General features: G+C 33.8%; 1 protein-coding gene and 2 long non-coding RNA genes across 3 annotated transcripts; 1 reads left to right on the top strand and 2 right to left on the bottom strand.

Annotated features, from left to right (window-relative positions):
* Positions 1 to 2,927: 2,927 nt before the first annotated feature.
* Positions 2,928 to 7,530, bottom strand: LOC123675050. Its single transcript, XR_006746752.1, has 3 exons — positions 7,394 to 7,530; positions 4,956 to 5,074; positions 2,928 to 4,466 (listed from the first exon to the last, which is right to left on the bottom strand). It is a non-coding gene; the product is annotated as an uncharacterized LOC123675050 (long non-coding RNA).
* Positions 6,413 to 8,048, top strand: LOC123674830 (39S ribosomal protein L39, mitochondrial). Its single transcript, XM_045609969.1, has 5 exons — positions 6,413 to 6,615; positions 6,669 to 6,845; positions 6,904 to 7,143; positions 7,199 to 7,641; positions 7,936 to 8,048. Exons 1-5 carry the CDS (start codon positions 6,552 to 6,554, stop codon positions 8,008 to 8,010), a joined length of 999 nt encoding a protein of 332 aa, XP_045465925.1. The 5' UTR covers positions 6,413 to 6,551; the 3' UTR covers positions 8,011 to 8,048.
* A 3,613-nt stretch (positions 8,049 to 11,661) lies between these two features.
* Positions 11,662 to 12,410, bottom strand: LOC123670708. Its single transcript, XR_006745971.1, has 2 exons — positions 12,349 to 12,410; positions 11,662 to 12,255 (listed from the first exon to the last, which is right to left on the bottom strand). It is a non-coding gene; the product is annotated as an uncharacterized LOC123670708 (long non-coding RNA).
* Positions 12,411 to 18,282: the final 5,872 nt, after the last annotated feature.

The raw sequence follows: 18,282 nt of genomic DNA, 5'->3' as shown, positions 1-18,282 counted from the left end.
TATAGTTTCTATAGCTCACTGTCTTATGTGACTGTTTTTTGACAACTTCAATGTTGCTCCTAAAAAGCTGTGCAGAATGATCAGATAAGTGCGCTTCAATGACAGTGGTCTTACCTTGACCAATATTTGTGAATACGTTATCCAGGCATCTACCACTACTAATCCTTGTTGGCTCCCAAACAGTAATCTCCACATCGAAGGTCTCCAGGAGAGAAACAAGGTCATGTGCAACCTCCAATTCCCTGTCCAACAAATTTATGTTGAAATCGCCTGTGATAACATATGTTGCATTCTCACTATTTGGTATTTCTAGAATTAAAGTTAATTTTTCAAAAAACGTTTCAAAATCATGAGATGAAGAAGGCCTATAAATGCACACTACAACAATTTTTTTACTACCATAAACAGAAACATTACATGCTGAACATTCGATTATAGTGGACACACTGAGGTTTTTGAGATCTAGCCTCTCTTTGATTTCCATATGATTCAGACAGTACACAGCACAGCCACCATGCTTTCCCTTACTTCTGCAGAAGGCACTAACAAGCTTGTAATCAGCAAAGGTATGCTGCTCGAGTTCATCAGGATCTTTCCAGTGTTCTGTCAATGCAAAACAATCAGGTTTCTCTTGTTGTAACAAATTTTCAAATTTCCCTTGCTTCGCCCCACCAACAGATCTGACATTTTGATGGAGGACTGAAAATCCTGAGAAACTTTGACATGTTTTGAACGTTATTTTACTGTTGCTTCTCCTCTCATCACGGAAAAATTTTGTTCTCTATACTTATTGAAGTTGAATCTCTTAATACCGACTCCATTTGGCCAGAACTCTGACTTATACATCTCTTTTTTATGGACTAACGGTGCTGTCACTACAAATCTTTTTAAACCCTCTGGATTCCCAGGTATCTCCCTCACTTCTATTTGGTTGCCCTCAAAACCAGGTTTACTTGCAATGTACTTATGTATATCCTGTATTGTGACATGTTTCATTATGCGATTTATAAAAATCCAAACTTTCTTCTCCATTCCTTGAAAACCAGATCCACTAGGTTCAGCGGTTGGTGCTGTACCAATCTGCGTAGTTCTTCGTTTCTTTTGAGGATTAGTGCTATTGCTTGACTTATTATGATTATTCTCACTGACAAGATGTGTCCTAGCCTTATAAGAAACATTCTTCCATTCGGAATATTTATCAAGGTTTATAATTTCTTGCATTTTTTCTCGTTGTGCCGTTTCTAACGGATGAACGTTTGAATTTGAGTTTGTTTCATCCTTCAGAAGGTCAGCCATAGTGCTTTGTTTTTGTTTCGCTGTTTTTTTCTTGACTACCTGAGTCCAGGATAATTTTTCTGGTTCTTCAATTCGATCAATTGGTTTTTCAGTATGCAAATTCTTAGTTTGATCCAATTTCATACCCTGATCATTTTTATGCAATAACACTGGGTTTGATAAATTGGATATCTTCCTTTTACTGTTTCTGTTTGGAGGATTTCCTGTTGCGGAGCTGCTTGAAGGAATATTCTCAGTTAGCATCATATTTCTGAGATCATCAGTTACAGATGCCGGTGAACAATCTGTCAAATTGTCGATTTTAATGACTGGTATAACAACCTTATGATGGGAATTGTTATCAACAGATTCATGATGTTTATTCGCGTTTTTCTGCGGTACATTTGTTTTCCGTTCGATATCCTGTATTCGTTGAAGGAGTAAGGCATTATTCAATTTTAGAATTTCATTTTTTTCATTCGCCGATTCTAACAGTTGAGTGAGAAATTGATTTTTAGTCTCCAATAATTTAATCTCGAGTAATCCCAGAGTACTCACTGTTTCTTCCTCTGATTTTCGAAGCAATGTCCCGGTAGTTTCTTCGGAGTTGCAGCAGTTTATATGAAACCCATCAATAAATTTTATGTGTTCCATCTTTTTAGCACAGGATTTATGCATAATTTTTTCACAGAATGCACAAATGACTACACCGCACTTTCTTGAGCAGCATGAAAAGCCTTTTTCATTTTTATATTCGATATTAACATCGATATTACTTTGTTTTTGAGAGCTCGTCTCAGATACGTCATCACTTTCGTCGCCCATATTAATAAGATTGTATGTATATAGATTTATTAGTTTTGGATAGACCAGCTACCAAATATCCAAATCAAAATAATATTGCCTTTTTCCTCAATTTACCTGTGTGAAACCATATTACAACAAATTACTTTTATTATTTCATCAAGAGAAAACATCGAAATCGCCTTGATCTTGAGCCAGATTCAAGTGTTGCTGTGACATGATTGACACTTTAGTCAGCAATAGAGACAAACAGCAATCTCAAAGATTGTCAAAATATTTTTTGAGTCTCAATTAGTTTTAGTAGTTTCAATCCAAATAGTTTTTTCTTTCATTGTTTATGTATGCTAAAAATTAAACTAATAACTGAAACATTAAACTTACAGGTCTGCCATAACATACATACTAAAATATTTTTGTATATTGCAATTGGCCCGACATCAGTATAACTGTTATTACTGTGGTACCAAAAACTATCAGAACATATGTAAGAAAATTAACAAAATTTCATCCACTTTCAACACACCGCATAAATTTAATTCAACATGAATTGAGCACACCTCGATGTTGATGAATTTAATGTGCAAAATAAAATGCCTGAAAGTAACTACTAAAGATCTACATCATCCATTTGCACCCAGAAGCAGACTTCTATAATTGAACTTAAACGCGTCTGGTTTGCTGCTCTATTCTATTCTAATGAATACATTGTAAATGAAAAAGAACGTAAAAAAAAGCAGTCCTGAAAATATGTGGAGAAAGAATACCCCTAAACCTCACATTCACAGTACGAAAATCTGATCTGAAACGTATTTTGTTATACGAATAGGGTGGTGATTTAAACCAGATAATTAATAATAATAATAAACTTTATTTAGCACTCGGCTATTGAAAACAATACAAATTGTTAATAATAAAAAACAATACAAATTGTTAATAATAATTGAATGGAACAAAACCACAGAGTGAAGCTCACGTCTCTGATCCATATTTAACCAATTGCACCATTTCAACTTATGAATAACTGGTTCATACTTTCTGATGACATAAATAAACCTTAAACACGCACCCTGTACTCGCTGGATTCTCACCCTGTCCTCCAGACGTAAGCAGGGGCCATACAACGCGTCACAAAAATTGAAATGACTCAAGACAAGCGAGTTAGTAAGCTGTATCTTCGACTTCTGCGACAGGAAATGTCTATAAGGGTATTGCCTTCTCAATGCACATAATGATACTCAGTGAACCGGTCAACATCCATAATGACTCCCAAATTTCAAGTTGATCTGACAGTTGCAACCTTACTTCTGTTGACACCTAATTTTAATCTATCAGCCGCCTTGCTGCCAAAAACGAGAACCTTTGTTTTATCTGTGTATCATAGGCTTATCGAAGGTCAGTACAAGATTTGAGTCTATCCAGAATGAAACGTGTATATATACAAAAGAGAATAGGTGCAAGTACAGAGTCCTGAGGAACACCACACTTCACAGCCCCCTTTTTAAGATCTTCCCGACGATATCTCCACATACTGACATCGATCCTGGAGGTAATCTATCATCAACCTAATGGCAGACATAGAGAATCCTATATATTTCAAAATTGCAATTAGTATTTTATGGTTTATTCTATCGAACGCCTCTGAATAATCTAATAATGTCAAAACACAAATCTCACCTGAATCCACCTTGAAATGATAGAGTCAACAACATCAAGAAGAGCCGTGCAAAAACAAAACGCTCTTCTGAAACCAGACTATCGAGATGGTAAGATATTATATTTCTCCAGATGAGTCCTTATTCTATATACTAACACTTTAAATTTCGTTGAAAGTAGTAGGGTTAGTCACCTTAGGAGGTGGCAACACTCTCGAAATCTTCCACTCCATAGGGAACTCCGAATCCAGAATGCAGCAATTCAAAATATTGATTTGTGTTGTAATAATTAATAACCGACACATCATCTACACCCTGATCCTGAGCAAAATTTAAGAAATACTTGTTCAAATCCTCTGGCAGATCTATGCCTGAGGGCAAATTTTTATTTAATGACATATATATTGAGTTCAGCTAGTCTCCACAGAGACTTGAGATGTTTTGCATTTTCAGTTGAAGTTTGTAGATAAGTTCTTTTCTCTTGACTTACAGCGTTCAATGTTTCATTGCGAATTCTCTTATAATTTTCCCAGTTTTACACAAAATATGGATAATCACAAAGACACAAACCTAAAATAATCCATATGGATAGCATCATTAACTCAACAAATAACACTATCAATTAGGCACGCTTCATCAAACACAATCATTCAGTGACAAAAAAACCTTGAATATCCTCTTCTTTTTTCTTCTGTCGTTCCACTAGCCATATGACATAATGAAGGGATTGACAAACTACAAAGAAACAAAGATCAATATTCAACAGAAGCTACAAACAAGAGAAAATAGATCAAACTTCACATTCAATAATATATGTGCAGGTTCAACATAGGAGATCCATATAACATTCCGATTAAATAAATTATTAAAGTTCAACCATCGATTAGACCTAAATATATTTCAACTAATTAACGTTTGAAATCTTTGGAGTGAAAAATATTGTTATTATCTTCATTCACATATAAAAATTCAGAATCTAAAAACGCTGTAAATATTATCATTAAAATGCAATTATTATAAATTCAAAAAATTATTGTTTGAAAAACTATTTACCATAAAATCAAAATTAAAGTGAATAGTTCTAATTCAACACAATCTTGATTGAATTTGCTATTATAATATGTATTACTGTATAAAGTGCATAAAATTATGGAAAATTTTAAAACAAGTTGGTAATAAATTGGAAGTTTTATTGAATTTTAATAAAAGTGTAAATAAACTCACCTATACAAGGGCATGTAATTTCCAAAACAAATCAGTCAGTACTTTCATCCCAAAAGAATTTATCATGAGTTTTTTTAGTATTCCCCATTGCTTCAAAAACATCTAGCTCCATATAAATTCTGTTATAAACAATTAAATAATAATAACAATTTTAAAAAGCACCACTGAAAATAGAATTAAGAATGAAGTTTTACTCAACGAACATATAGAATATTTGAAATTATTAAAAGAATTTCAACGATTGTTTTCAAGATGAAAGTAAACAGGCATTTAACCTCAAATAAAAATTCATAGAGTGGTAAATTTTGAAATATTGGTTATTATTCTGTGATTGTATTTTATGGATCACAGAACACAAAAATATGTCTTACTGCCAAACAACATAATCGCTACGCCACCTGTGATTGTATTTTATGGATCACAGAACACAAAAATATGTCTTACTGCCAAACAACATAATCGCTACGCCACCTGGTGACAATCAGAGTAACTGAAAATATTGACATAGTTCTTGCATTCTGCTTGTATTCTACAAATATTTATATTTTAAATCATTTTAATGTTCAGTTCCTCAGTGTTCCTCCTGGAAATAATGTTCAAATATCAATTTCCATGCTTTCCCCCAAACTGGTGATAAATATCGTGTTTCGGTGGAAAGGAAATTGTGGAGTAAAGTGCTGATGGATGGACAAAAAAAGCTTGGCAACTGAAACTCAAAATCGGTAAACCAGTGACAAGAAATATGGAAGTATGTTCCCTGCATTTTATCGAAGTAAGCACGGATTACACATGAAATTTTGAGTTATATTTATGGGAATAATCGTTTACAGATTCCAGTTCTAAACAAAGTTTTTGAAAAAGACTACTGTGCCTTCCAGAAATCTTCGTGTTGGATCTACAACCACAAAGGAAGAACCTGAATGTTCTTGTAGTAGATCTGACAGATTGAGACAAAGAAGTATCAACAAAGAAAAACTTGTTGCTGAAGAATGCTCTTGTGAAGAAATCAAACTTGCTCTACAAACTACTTCCCAAGATCAATTCGAAGTTGCACAAGGTCTATTACAACTTCTTCAGGGTCAGCCTGATTAAAATGGGCCTAAAACTTTCAAGGATGCAAGTGAATACTCCTAAAGTGTCTTCTTTGTGTGACCTGATAACGACAGATAGTGCTCTAAACAGTTTGACTGGTTTCAATATTATAAAACTATTAGATACAATAGTAGAAGCAGTACCCTTTTTAAAAAATGAAAAACAGTTCAGTACCAAGGAAGCATTGTTAAATGCTAAAATAGCAGCTGTTCGAGTACATATGTTCTAAGTCTTCTCTTATTAGATCACAACACAGAAATGTTCCCTGTAGCATTTAATCATAGAATACAAAAATCATAGCAGTTCGTCTACGCCATAGGGAAATAAATGTCTATGACTCTATGGTCTATGCTATTTTCTTAAACTCTGTGATATAACCAAATATTACAAACTATGCTTTGGGTTTGATTGATTTTATTTCATAGACAAAATTAATATAAAACTTCCTATACTATTTGTTATATTTGATACACAATAATTTCCACAATTTATTAATATCACAATATGAACAACCCAAAAAAACGATTATTGATGATTTTGAGTCAAAATCTTCGATTCGTTAGTAGAAGTAATTAGCAAGTTAATGAAGTAATGTTCAAATAAACAGATTTTTATTCCCAGGGACTCTCACATCTGAAGAAATCACTAGACAAAATGAATTATTTGCTGCTGAAAGAAAAAGACAATTCGAAAAAATTGGACGTATAGAAAAAATTGAAGTCGAATATATTGGTTCAAATGAGACAACACAATTAGTAATGAACAAAAATTTATCAACACCTTATGACTGCGCTAAACGTTTGTGAATTAGGTTTTAATTAATATGGTGATTGTTTTTATTTCTACTCTTTTTTAGATTTGGGTGAAACCTTCATGAAAAGATCGGTAGTTGCTCTTATTAATCATACCACATTATGGCATATGCATAAACCTCTACCTGATTCTTGCAAATTAGAATTATTACATTATCATTCTCAACCAAATTATGTGAATAAAGTTTATTGGAGAACATGCAGTTTTTTGCTAGGAGCTCTTATCAATAATTCATTTAAGGATAATATTGATGTGAAATTACATAGCTTCCCTAGTGCTAATGGTAAACTTGAAAGATTTCTTTGTAACTGTCACAATAATTAGAACTTTTATTTCAGTGCGTTCTGGTAGTTTTGTACATGACGTTCAACTTTCTCTAGATAATTGGATACCTGAGGAAAATGAGTTAAAAGTACTTTCAATTGAAATGATTAAGTTCTGTCAACATAATCATCCTTTACATTGTTTAGATGTTTCTGTGAATTTTGCTTTGGATATTTTCAAGAATAATCCTCATAAAAAAAAGCAAATACCTGATATTGCTGCAAATAATGGTGGTAAAATTTCATTATTCAAAGTTGGTCAACATGTTGATATTTCCAAAGGTCCAATGATTACAAATACTAGTCATATTGGTAGATTTACTGTTTCTAATGTTCACAAATTGGATACAGATATCGATGGTGGCCCTATTTATAGATTTCAGGGAGTCTCTTTGCCAAGTTCTATTGTTTTAGATCACTTTTCTTATGGATTGCTGGAAGAGAGAGCCAAAGATAAGGTACATTTCCCTTAAACATTTAAATATTGCTCAGATTAAATTGATTTAACCAATTACTATATTAACCAATTTTTTTAGAGGAATCAAAGCATCAATATAATAAATAGTATGATCATAAGTTATTATTAATTTTGTGATTTTTTCATTAATACAATGAATGACACTAAAAAGTTTTTGATACATGAAATAATAGATGCATCACCATGAATTATTCATATTTATTAACTTATCTGATATTTAATAACCTTCATCAAGTGTAACGTATTCAGATTTAATTTATTTTATTTGTTGTAGAATCCTGCAAGAATTCCAGGAGCTCAAGTTACAGTAAATGAGGATGATAGTTTTGTTAGTAATATGGCAGTGTAAATAATATATTTTGATATTTAATACAAATATTTCAATATTCATTGAATTCTTTTTCTACAAAAAAGAAATTTCAGGAGATTAAGACAATATTTTTCTTAAATCCCTGTTTTTTTTTTTTTTAATTTTGAGTCGAGTGGTCTCAAACAATTGGATTTGATACATTCATGAATAATTTGAAGTTTAAATTGATTCTACCTGGCTACTGTGTACATGATAACTTTGATACAACTGGACATAAGAATAAACAGATGTTTAATAATTCACTTAAAGTTATCTTTTGAATTTGTGGTAATATGTGAAATAACTCACTAGAGATCAAAAAAATTTTCCCACATCTTATCTGTGTCAACATCTGCATGCAGGAATACAATATGAATCTTTGGAACTGCATTAATAGATAAAGAAACATTCGTCTGCAGTATTCAAATAATCATGAATTGTGGAAAATGTATCAGGTGTCCCAAATTTGTTGTCTAGTGGGTGGATCTCAGAATCCCTTTGAGCTAAAGAAAAATGAATGGAAAATTATTAGGCTTGATTTTTGAGAGAATTAACTCTTTGAAAACCGCAATCTTATACATTCAAATGTTTTCATGCTATAAGAGAAAATTGAAAAATGGAGTGAAATGAAAAGTTACCATAACTTTTTTATTACTGGTGCTGTAAACAAGAAACAACAACATTCTACAGGGACTTTTTCAGTAGAACCCATTGGTGTATCTTTTTTCTTTATTGTACTTAGTTTTGAAGTAATAATACAAACTCGTATTTTGTTGAATGTAAACCTTAAAAATTTCAAAAGTATATACCATGAGATATAAATTTCTTGTCAAACTATGATATAAAAATCATTAAAAATTTCAGTATCACACGTCAGTTAATCAAGTGGCTATCTATAGTGTGTAAACTGATAATTGAAATATTAGGTGTCCTTCAAGATTTCCAGATTTAACACGATTAGATTTTTCAGATTTGACCAAAGTAAAATATCTATCTGTGTTAAATCTGGGGCCTTCGTTGTTTTTGTTTTATGTTTATAGCACCAGTAATGAAGAAGTTATGGGAACTTTTCATTTCACTCCATTTTTCAATTTTCTCTTATAGTTCGAAAACCGTTGAGCCTATAAGGACATGGTTGCGATATTGTATCAAAAAACGTGATGGGAATGAATATACATAATTGGAAAAATACCCTGTGAGATCGCCCAGTTGGTAATTGAATTTATCATATTATAAATTATACAGGGTGTTTCATTGGTAAATGAACATACGTTAACCTGAGGTAGGCGAGTCCAAAAAAACCTATATCCGATAGGTTTAATCCACTCCATAGCCGAGATACAGGGTGGTTTATGAATTCACCAATATTTCGAATTCTTTATAAATTTTCATTTATTCTTTCAATTAATATTTAAACTGATCAAGGTTCGTATCAGAAAAATATGGGAATTTCCACAAGCTGAGATTCAACACCCTGCATAGTGGAATATTGGAATTTCGTGGAAATATTCGGAAAGAGCAGAAATTTTACATTTTGAAAGTTTAAGTGTCCCGCACGTCATTTAACTCATTGAAAATTTCACCCAAAAATTTAGTTCGATGATTGAATTTTACCAACTACTCAGAAAAACTGTCTGAATTTGCCAGAATATCAGGATACACATTTAATTGAATGTTTGCAATGAGCAAAACAAAAAATTTTTCTAATATAATTTTTTGGACTCATGTAGGGTAGCTCTACCTCAGATTAACGTATGTACATTTACCAATGAAATACTCTGTATACAGATCAGAGTTCGTCGCACGCCGTCTGGATGAGGTGATATCATCCAACGTCATAGAGGTAATAATAATAATAGCGGTATGAAATTCTTAGGGATTCATCTATCAGGAGAGCTGAATCGACTGCTGTCCATCGCCGATTCCAGTTGCTTCCCGGGAAGCTGAAACCGGTTCCTGTCCCAGGGTAACGGACGAAGCCGTGTGGAAAGCAGCTCAAGAATTCTTCCACCGTAGATCTACGGATTGTAAAAAGCGATGAAAGACCGTCTCCTCCACGATACTGAGGAACCCATGAATGATGGTGAATTAAAGGAATAAATATATAGAGCCGCTGCCTGAGGTTCGTCAGGGCGTGTCTGGAGCCGGCGCTGGACATGACAGCATGCGGGACGTCGGTGGCAGAGTGCTAAGGAGATGGGCGTTTGTCAAATAAAATGCTACGCCTACACAATCTCAACATTCTAGGAGAAGAATAACACGAGTTTCTCCGACTGCTGAAGGTGCTGTGCAGGATCCTCAACCAGCACTCACCCATCAAGCAGGTCTATCAAGAAAACCGAAAGATTTTCAAAACACTATGGATGCACGGTGCATCCACCAAAATACAGGCTTATAACATGCCTACCAACAATATAGAAAATAATCACATTTTAGCATATCGTATCTACACCCAGCAAACACAAATACGTATCATAGACATAACATATATATTACAACGATCTATGTTACATAACAATGTAACATACACGCGCCTTTCTAGTACCGCTCAACGACCGCTCTATGTCCGCCTTCCGTTACATAACATGTAACAAAATTGCCATGTATCATGTACAGATCATGTAACATACATGATACATCGCTGGTATATTACATCTGTAATATTTATGGTACATCCTTTATGTATCATATACGTAGCTGTTACATTTCATGTAACATACATGATACATCGCTGGTATATTACATTTGTAATATTTATGGTACATCCTTTTTATGTAATATAAATATATACAGGCTGGCTCAGTTTTTTGTAGAATAACAGTTGTGAGAGTTTTCAGTTTTTAAGATGAAAACATAATATGAATATGGGTCGTAATTTCATAATAAGGAAGTTATATCGAGGTTGTTCAAGTTACCAGATTTATCAATAAAATCTTTAATTTTGAACAACCTGATGTCAATAACCTCCTTATGTTTTTGTGAATTTATTGACCTATAAAGTGACTATGACGCTTTCATCCTAAAAGTGAATACACCAAGTTACAAGTAGATGTTTCTAATTATTGACTAATTTATGGCGGACACTCACAAACTGATGTGGGAATTTACAGTTCCTACTCTCGAGGATATCAATTTGGGTGTGGGTATAGTGTAAATGGTTTGGGTAAAAATTTGGGATAATATGAATACGTTTAAGTTAAATTAGATATGTTTGTTTTGTTCTCTTTGGACGTTCAGCAGATAATTTTTTGTTCTATTAAATTGTATTTTCATAATGGTAATGGCTTAAGAAATAATGTATACATGAATGTATTCAATTGTATATCGCGTACAGGCTCTTAGCCTCTGCGATTATTGTTTATGATTCAATAAACTATATTATTATTATTATTATTATTATACTCTACAAGAACTGGGCCAACCTATATATGGTTATATTACATAATATATACTCAGTAAAAAGTTCACCATGCAATATAAAAAAATTTATCCGTTCTATGTGATATAACCAAAAGAAATATATCTGCTACAAACAAGAGACATAAGAAAAATGTAATAGTTATCTGAATGTTTATATTACATATAGGTACTCAGAAGTAAATTCTCTATGCAATTCAAAAACAATACATACCTGTACAATTCTTTCTGGAGGAAAAACTAATCAAACTACATATAAAAAATCTAAATATGCCGACACCACACAAATTATGTTTTAGTGAATTTGTTGGAATTTTTTTCAATACCTTCCAAACAAAAATATAACAAATGATACACAATACCAATTGAAACTAAAACTGCTGGTATCTAGCCAACATCAATTAATAAATGATATATCACTTATAAATTACATGAAAAGAGATACTTATGAATTAAGGTGCATTCCAAAAATATATATTTAAACTCCATCTTTCATTTTTTGCTAGAAAGATATTTTTTAGTCAACAATATTATTATTTTGAACCTAGAAAATTCAACAAAAACCAGATTACTACGTTTGGTATGCACCACATTTGAAATATTACAAATAATTTATGAATAGTAAAACAGGATTTAATAATTTAAAAATTGGGTGTTTGTTAAATGAAAGATCATAGAATTATTGAAAATTTTTAATGTAATCAAAGTACCTACATCAACCAAAACTTATTTTTGTCTCTTGATCCTCAATGTGGCCAGCCTTATCCACTCGGCTGATATCTATCTTCTCAAAGTCTGCACATTGGATAAAAGATTGAGATGCAAAACCTAAACATATTGGAATTTAAAAAAAAAATGGTATTTACAATTAAAATTCTCAGTAACGAGGTTTCCTGATTGGATAAATAACAAATTTCTTACATAATATAAAGTTATGAAAGTTTTGAATACATGAGTAAACTTCAGGAGGTGATTCCTCACTCTGAAACAGCAAAATTATTTATATCCTATTAAAACATTTGATTAAACTTATCAGAATCTATTTCTCAAAAAGCATCCTTATGTGATCTGACATTGATGGTCATTAATAATGATGGAAGAAAAGTGTATTGTGCATATATGAAATCTAGATGTTTTAATTTCACGAATAGCAGAGAATAACATAGGTATATACATCACAAACATAAATAAAGTATAGCAGAAAAATAGTCTAAGTAGTAAAAACTAGCGCACTATTCAGATACTTCTTATTTAGATGATAAAACAATTGTGGTATTACTTCAGAACTATATACACCCAAATGCAAATTACCATAAAAAGGAAAAATATCAAAATGCATATAATTTGAATGAAGAAGACAGAAACCATGCACACATTCCATTAACGATCCACAAAAACATGCAGCAAATATACCTATGCTATTAACAGGCATGCAAGTACAAAAGCAAAATGAAAGGCACATACAACAGCATTTATATATCTAAATGTAGTTACGTTGTCGAAGTATACTTATATTCACTTACCTCACATATTTTCACTATGAAACTAATCTGGAATTGGTGAAAAATCATCGAATGTTGAATATTATTATTACAGTTTTTCACTTCTTATCTCACATATTTCCACGATGAAAGTAATCCGGAATTGATGAAAAATCAAAGAATATTGAATATTATTATTATTATAATTCATCACTTCTAACTAACAATCAAAAGTTAGAAAATGCATATCACTTTTCACTGCACTAGTCCTGGCAAAAATCTCTAAACAGTTCAACTTTAATAAAGGTTATGTATTATAAGAGTACTTGTATAGATCTGAGTAATATATCATGAATATGCTATATTTACATAGCTTTTACATAATATTAGCAATGTAAAATATATATTGCGAATGTTACATATATGATATGTAACTATATTACACACTAGTAGATATCAGAGTAATATTGTTTTTAGGGATGCTGGAAGATGTATCATATACGTAACTTCAGTAATATAACAATGTTACATATATGATATATGAATAAGTGAAATAATTTCATGGATATATGAAATGTTATGTATCAGATACATTAGTTTTGAGATGTATCAGGTATACCTATACCTCATTTCTTAGGGATGTTATGTAACGGGAAGGCGCATATAACAACATGGTTTGCTGGGCAAAGATTGCGAGAAAATGAATATAAACAATGTAATTACTACACAGCAGGAATGAAGTTCCAAGAACGTTCTAGGATCGAAGAAACAGCTGATAATTATCAGCTGGATCAGATGGAATCTATTAATAGATTCCATCATATGCAACCTTGCCTTCAAAAAACATATGAATCTATGCATGACATATTTTGAATATAATAAGACTTTCGACTCACTTCCACATGGCTGGCTGAGGAAAATTTTGGAAATATATATTTCCAAAATTTGTTATATTGGATCGATATTGTATATACAATATCGATCCAATATAACAAATTTTCTAAAGCTTGCAATGGACAATTGGAAAACGAACATCGAGCTTTCCACGGCGAACATAACAACCAGGCTGATCTCAATTAAGAGGACTCAAGAAGACTCCTTGAACCCTTTATGGTTCTGTTTGGCGTTGAACCCACCCTCCAAACAGCTGAACGCTACTGAAAAGGGTTTCAACATTGGAGGCAATAATAATACTTCCACCCTCAATTATTTGCTGCACATGGATGATTTAAAACTGATAACAGGCAATAAAAATCACTTAGATATTATGGTCAAACTAGTGGAAAGTTTTTCGAAAGATGTAGATGTGGAATTCGGATTGAACAAGTATCGTATTCTCAGCATAGTGCGAGGAAGAATTCAAGATGTACCGATTATTTTTGCAAATGGACAGGAAACAGAAGCAATGATCTCGGATGATCTTTACAAATACGTCGGAATGAAACAGAACCGACGAATCAACCTCTAAAGAATGAAGTAAGACTTAACTACTGAGTTCGTTCGAGGAACCAAACAAATTTTAAAAACGAACCTAAACGGCAAGAACATGACAAGAGCCATGTTCAATTCTAACATATTCATTCGGTAAAGTTTAATGGAGCAAAACAGACATCGAAAACTTGCAAAGGAAATTGAGAACGCTGATGACAAAAGCAAACAAGTACCATACGAAAATAAGCATTGAAGGGACAACAATTCCGAGAAATAAAGAAGGGGGGGGCCTAATGGACATCATAGACCTTACTCGTGGGTAGATAGGAAGCCTACGAATATATTTCAGAAATCAAGCAAGTACATCAGAGGTCTACAAAATACTGTGTGAAGCAGACGAATCAACACCTTTACAACTGCACATGGAGCAATTTTCATAATTACCAGACAATCCGAGAAAAACTGCAGATATGCAGAGAGAATCCACTACACTACATGGACGACATTTCAACGAAGTGAACCAGGAGCGATATTGTATTGTGATTTCAACAAGAAATTACCGCAAGAATATAATAAAGGTTCGAACTATTACTGACGATCGATTCCGATATGGGTGTCCAACGATTGAGACAATCCAACATATCACGGGAGAATGCGAGGATGTCAAATGTTTGCAGGAAATGAATATAAACAGAGACACGATGCAGTAGGAAAGATACTACATCAAGCATTGGCAACCATATTTGAAATAATTCATTCGAAAAAGTGCCATACTACAAGTACTGGCCGGAGACCATTCTGGAAAACGAGCAGTTCCTCATAACTACAGACCAGAAGTATAATATACACTGATCAACAATTGCTAGGGATCACTTATGAACTTCTCTTCATTTGTATTTTTTTCAAGTTATCTCGTGAATATCTGTACATTATATGTTCTCTAAGGAAAAAGTAAGATGTTTTGAGTTCATTATATCAAAGTCTTCCTCACTTCTTCGGCTCTTGTTCACAAAATCGATTATTATCTGTAGTCTGTTACAGGTGGAGTGAAAAGCAATGTGGTATTTATTATTAAATCTGTTTTTTTCTCTCGTTCAAACACATAAGGTGACAATAATTGAAGAAATGAGAACAATATCAGCTTATCAGTCATGCCGAGAAGACGTTTGGCTCCTGTGCAACTGGACCAAATCATACGGTGGATACAGGAAGGTTTGTCCCAGCGAGAAGTGTCCCGGCGGTTGAATGTTGTGAATGTTGAAAGTGTCGTGAGTCGGGCTTGGAATAGGTTCATCGAAAACGACTCAGTAGCTTATGTTTATGGGGGAGGTCGGCAGCGCAGTACAACAGCTGCCCAAGATCGTCTTTTGATCATCAATGCTAGGAGAAATCCCACTTACCCGGCGTCGCGGCTCAATAGATCACTGAGAGTTGCAACAGGAGTTCTAATTTCGAACCAGACTGTAAGACGACGACTACATGTTCGTGGTTTGAGAGAACGTAGGAGGGTACAACATCCCCGTTTGAATAGGGAACACCGGGTTCATCGACGGCAATGGGCTGAGGAGCACCGCAATTGGACACTAGAAGATTGGAGCCGATGTTTATTTACGGATGAGTCTAGATTTCGTTTGGTCAACTCCGATGGACGTATTCTTGCTTGGAGGGAAAGAGGTCGAAGGTATGCAGAACAGTTTATGGTACCCACAACAGCTTTTGGCGGAGGTTCTATATGTGTATGGGGAGGCATTTGTTTGAACCAAGTTGGTTGTTCTGCAGAACACTACCATGACCAGCCAGAGATATCACGAAATGATTATTGAACCAATAATTGTTCCGTTTGCGGCTGCCGTGGGCGAGAATTTCATTTTAATTGACGATAATGCCCGTCCACACCGTAGTCGTCTGGTTAATGAAGCGCTAGAAACTCATGCTATTGATAGGATGGACTGGCCAGCTCGCTCTCCAGACATGAATTGCATCGAACATGTCTGGTCTGAGATGTCTAGACAATTGTCAACCTTAGAACAACCGATCAATAACCTGGAGGACCTTTCTAACGCTTTACGGGATATTTGGACGAATTTGCCCCAAAATTTTATAAATCGTTTGATCGAAAGTATGCCTCGTAGGGTAGAATGCTTGAGACGAGCTCGTGGGGGACCAACTAGGTACTAGCTTAACCGAAACTTCAGCCTTCTTGTGGTTTCATCATAAAATTTTTATGTTATTCAAACACAGAATTTTGAGTGTTCCTAATAAAGTCTTTTTTTCTCTCCAACTTTCCATTTTTTCATTTTTTTCTCAAGTGAACCATATTATCAACTGAAAATACTCTGATATCTGACTAAATTTATAATCTTGGAGCGAATATTTCAGAAATAAATTTAGAACAAGTAAGTGATCCCTATCAATTGTTGAGCAGTGTATTACTAGTCGATAAACATCAGATCACAGCAAAACTCATCGACGTAGCAACACCAAATAATAACAACATGCGTCAAAAAGATGCCGACAAAATTTCAAAATACATACATAGGGAATGATATCAACGAAAACTATTCCAATTATCATCTCAACTACTGGAATAGTACCCAAAAATCTCAAGAGAAATAGTAAGCAACTAGGACTCAGTGAGTAATATACTATGTAATATAATGCAAAAAGCTGTTGATTACCGGAAGTTCGAAGGGAATCACAGGGGTCACAAGGACCGGACACGATCGAGCTCTATCTAAAATATCAGAAGGGTAGAGCTCGGTCGTGTCCGGTCCTTGTGGCCCCCGTGGTTCTCTTCGGCTTTCTCACTCCCCGCTAAGGGTAGCAATCGCTACCACCAAAACATAAAGCGAAAACTAATCCGATTTTCTGCTTCTCGATTAACCCGAATAGTGCAGAATTATTGCAGTTCGTCCTTCGGCCCTTTCCCTAAAGGCGATTGTGAATCGAGGCATGCCTCAAATCTGTTTTAAGAAATTGCCTACAAAGGCGTAGGAAGTCTTTCGATTTCTCGTAGGAAATCTAGCTACGAATATTCCATTTGGTTGTACCAGACTGGTAAAATACGGATTAAAACATCGAAAAACCATGGTTTTGCGGAAGGATATCTTCAAATCATGAAAGAAAACAAGTTGTCGTTTGGAAAATCAAAATGTCCACCGTTAAAGAAATAAATATAGGAGTGCCGCAAGACTCCATTCTTGGGCCAATATTGTTCATCATGTATGTAAATGACTTACCTGAAAATATCTCTTGTCATGATATGGAAGTTTTACTTATTTTGAGGTCTATAATCAGTTTCCATAATATTGAAACTATGTTTTTAAACACCCTGTATATTATTATGTATTCGGTATTGTATTTAGTCATCCCAAATATTCCAAGTATCTCACTTTACTTGTTGGGTTGGGATGTACTTGTATCAACTTCAATACCTATTTCGAGAATATCATGTTTTTTGCTTTGGGAATAGATTTTTTCCGTGATTTAAGCAAGCTCAATGCGCGCTAAATTTCTTATAGAAGCAAGGGTGGCCCTAGCCCTAAATTTTGAGGGGAGATCGCTGTAATGGGCTTCAAGATTTTTAATGGGACCATGTCGAACCTTGTCAGCTTGAAACGCATATTAAGTGTTAGTTGGTTCAATTTTGGGGGAGGTCATGATGACCCCCCTTCTGGGACCGCGCTTGAATAAAAGCGCTCATGATCCAAAATAAATTCCCATACAAAATTTATCAAAAAATAATTTCTTGGAGCCACTTACGGCCAAGCCAAATAGTTATTATGATTGCACATAAATTGTCTTATTTTATAAAGGTAAGCATTTTTAATGTCAGTGACTTTAACCCGAAGACAAGGTCGTAACACAATCGGCTTAGTTGAGAAAGATAATAATATGTCTCAATTATTGTTAATCGCGAAATAACGAGCCATTTATTAATTTT

Source organism: Harmonia axyridis, chromosome 1 (assembly GCF_914767665.1).
Source record: "Harmonia axyridis chromosome 1, icHarAxyr1.1, whole genome shotgun sequence".
In the NCBI taxonomy this organism is placed as follows: Eukaryota; Metazoa; Arthropoda; class Insecta; order Coleoptera; family Coccinellidae; genus Harmonia; species Harmonia axyridis.
This window is presented reverse-complemented; position numbering and strand designations above follow the sequence as displayed.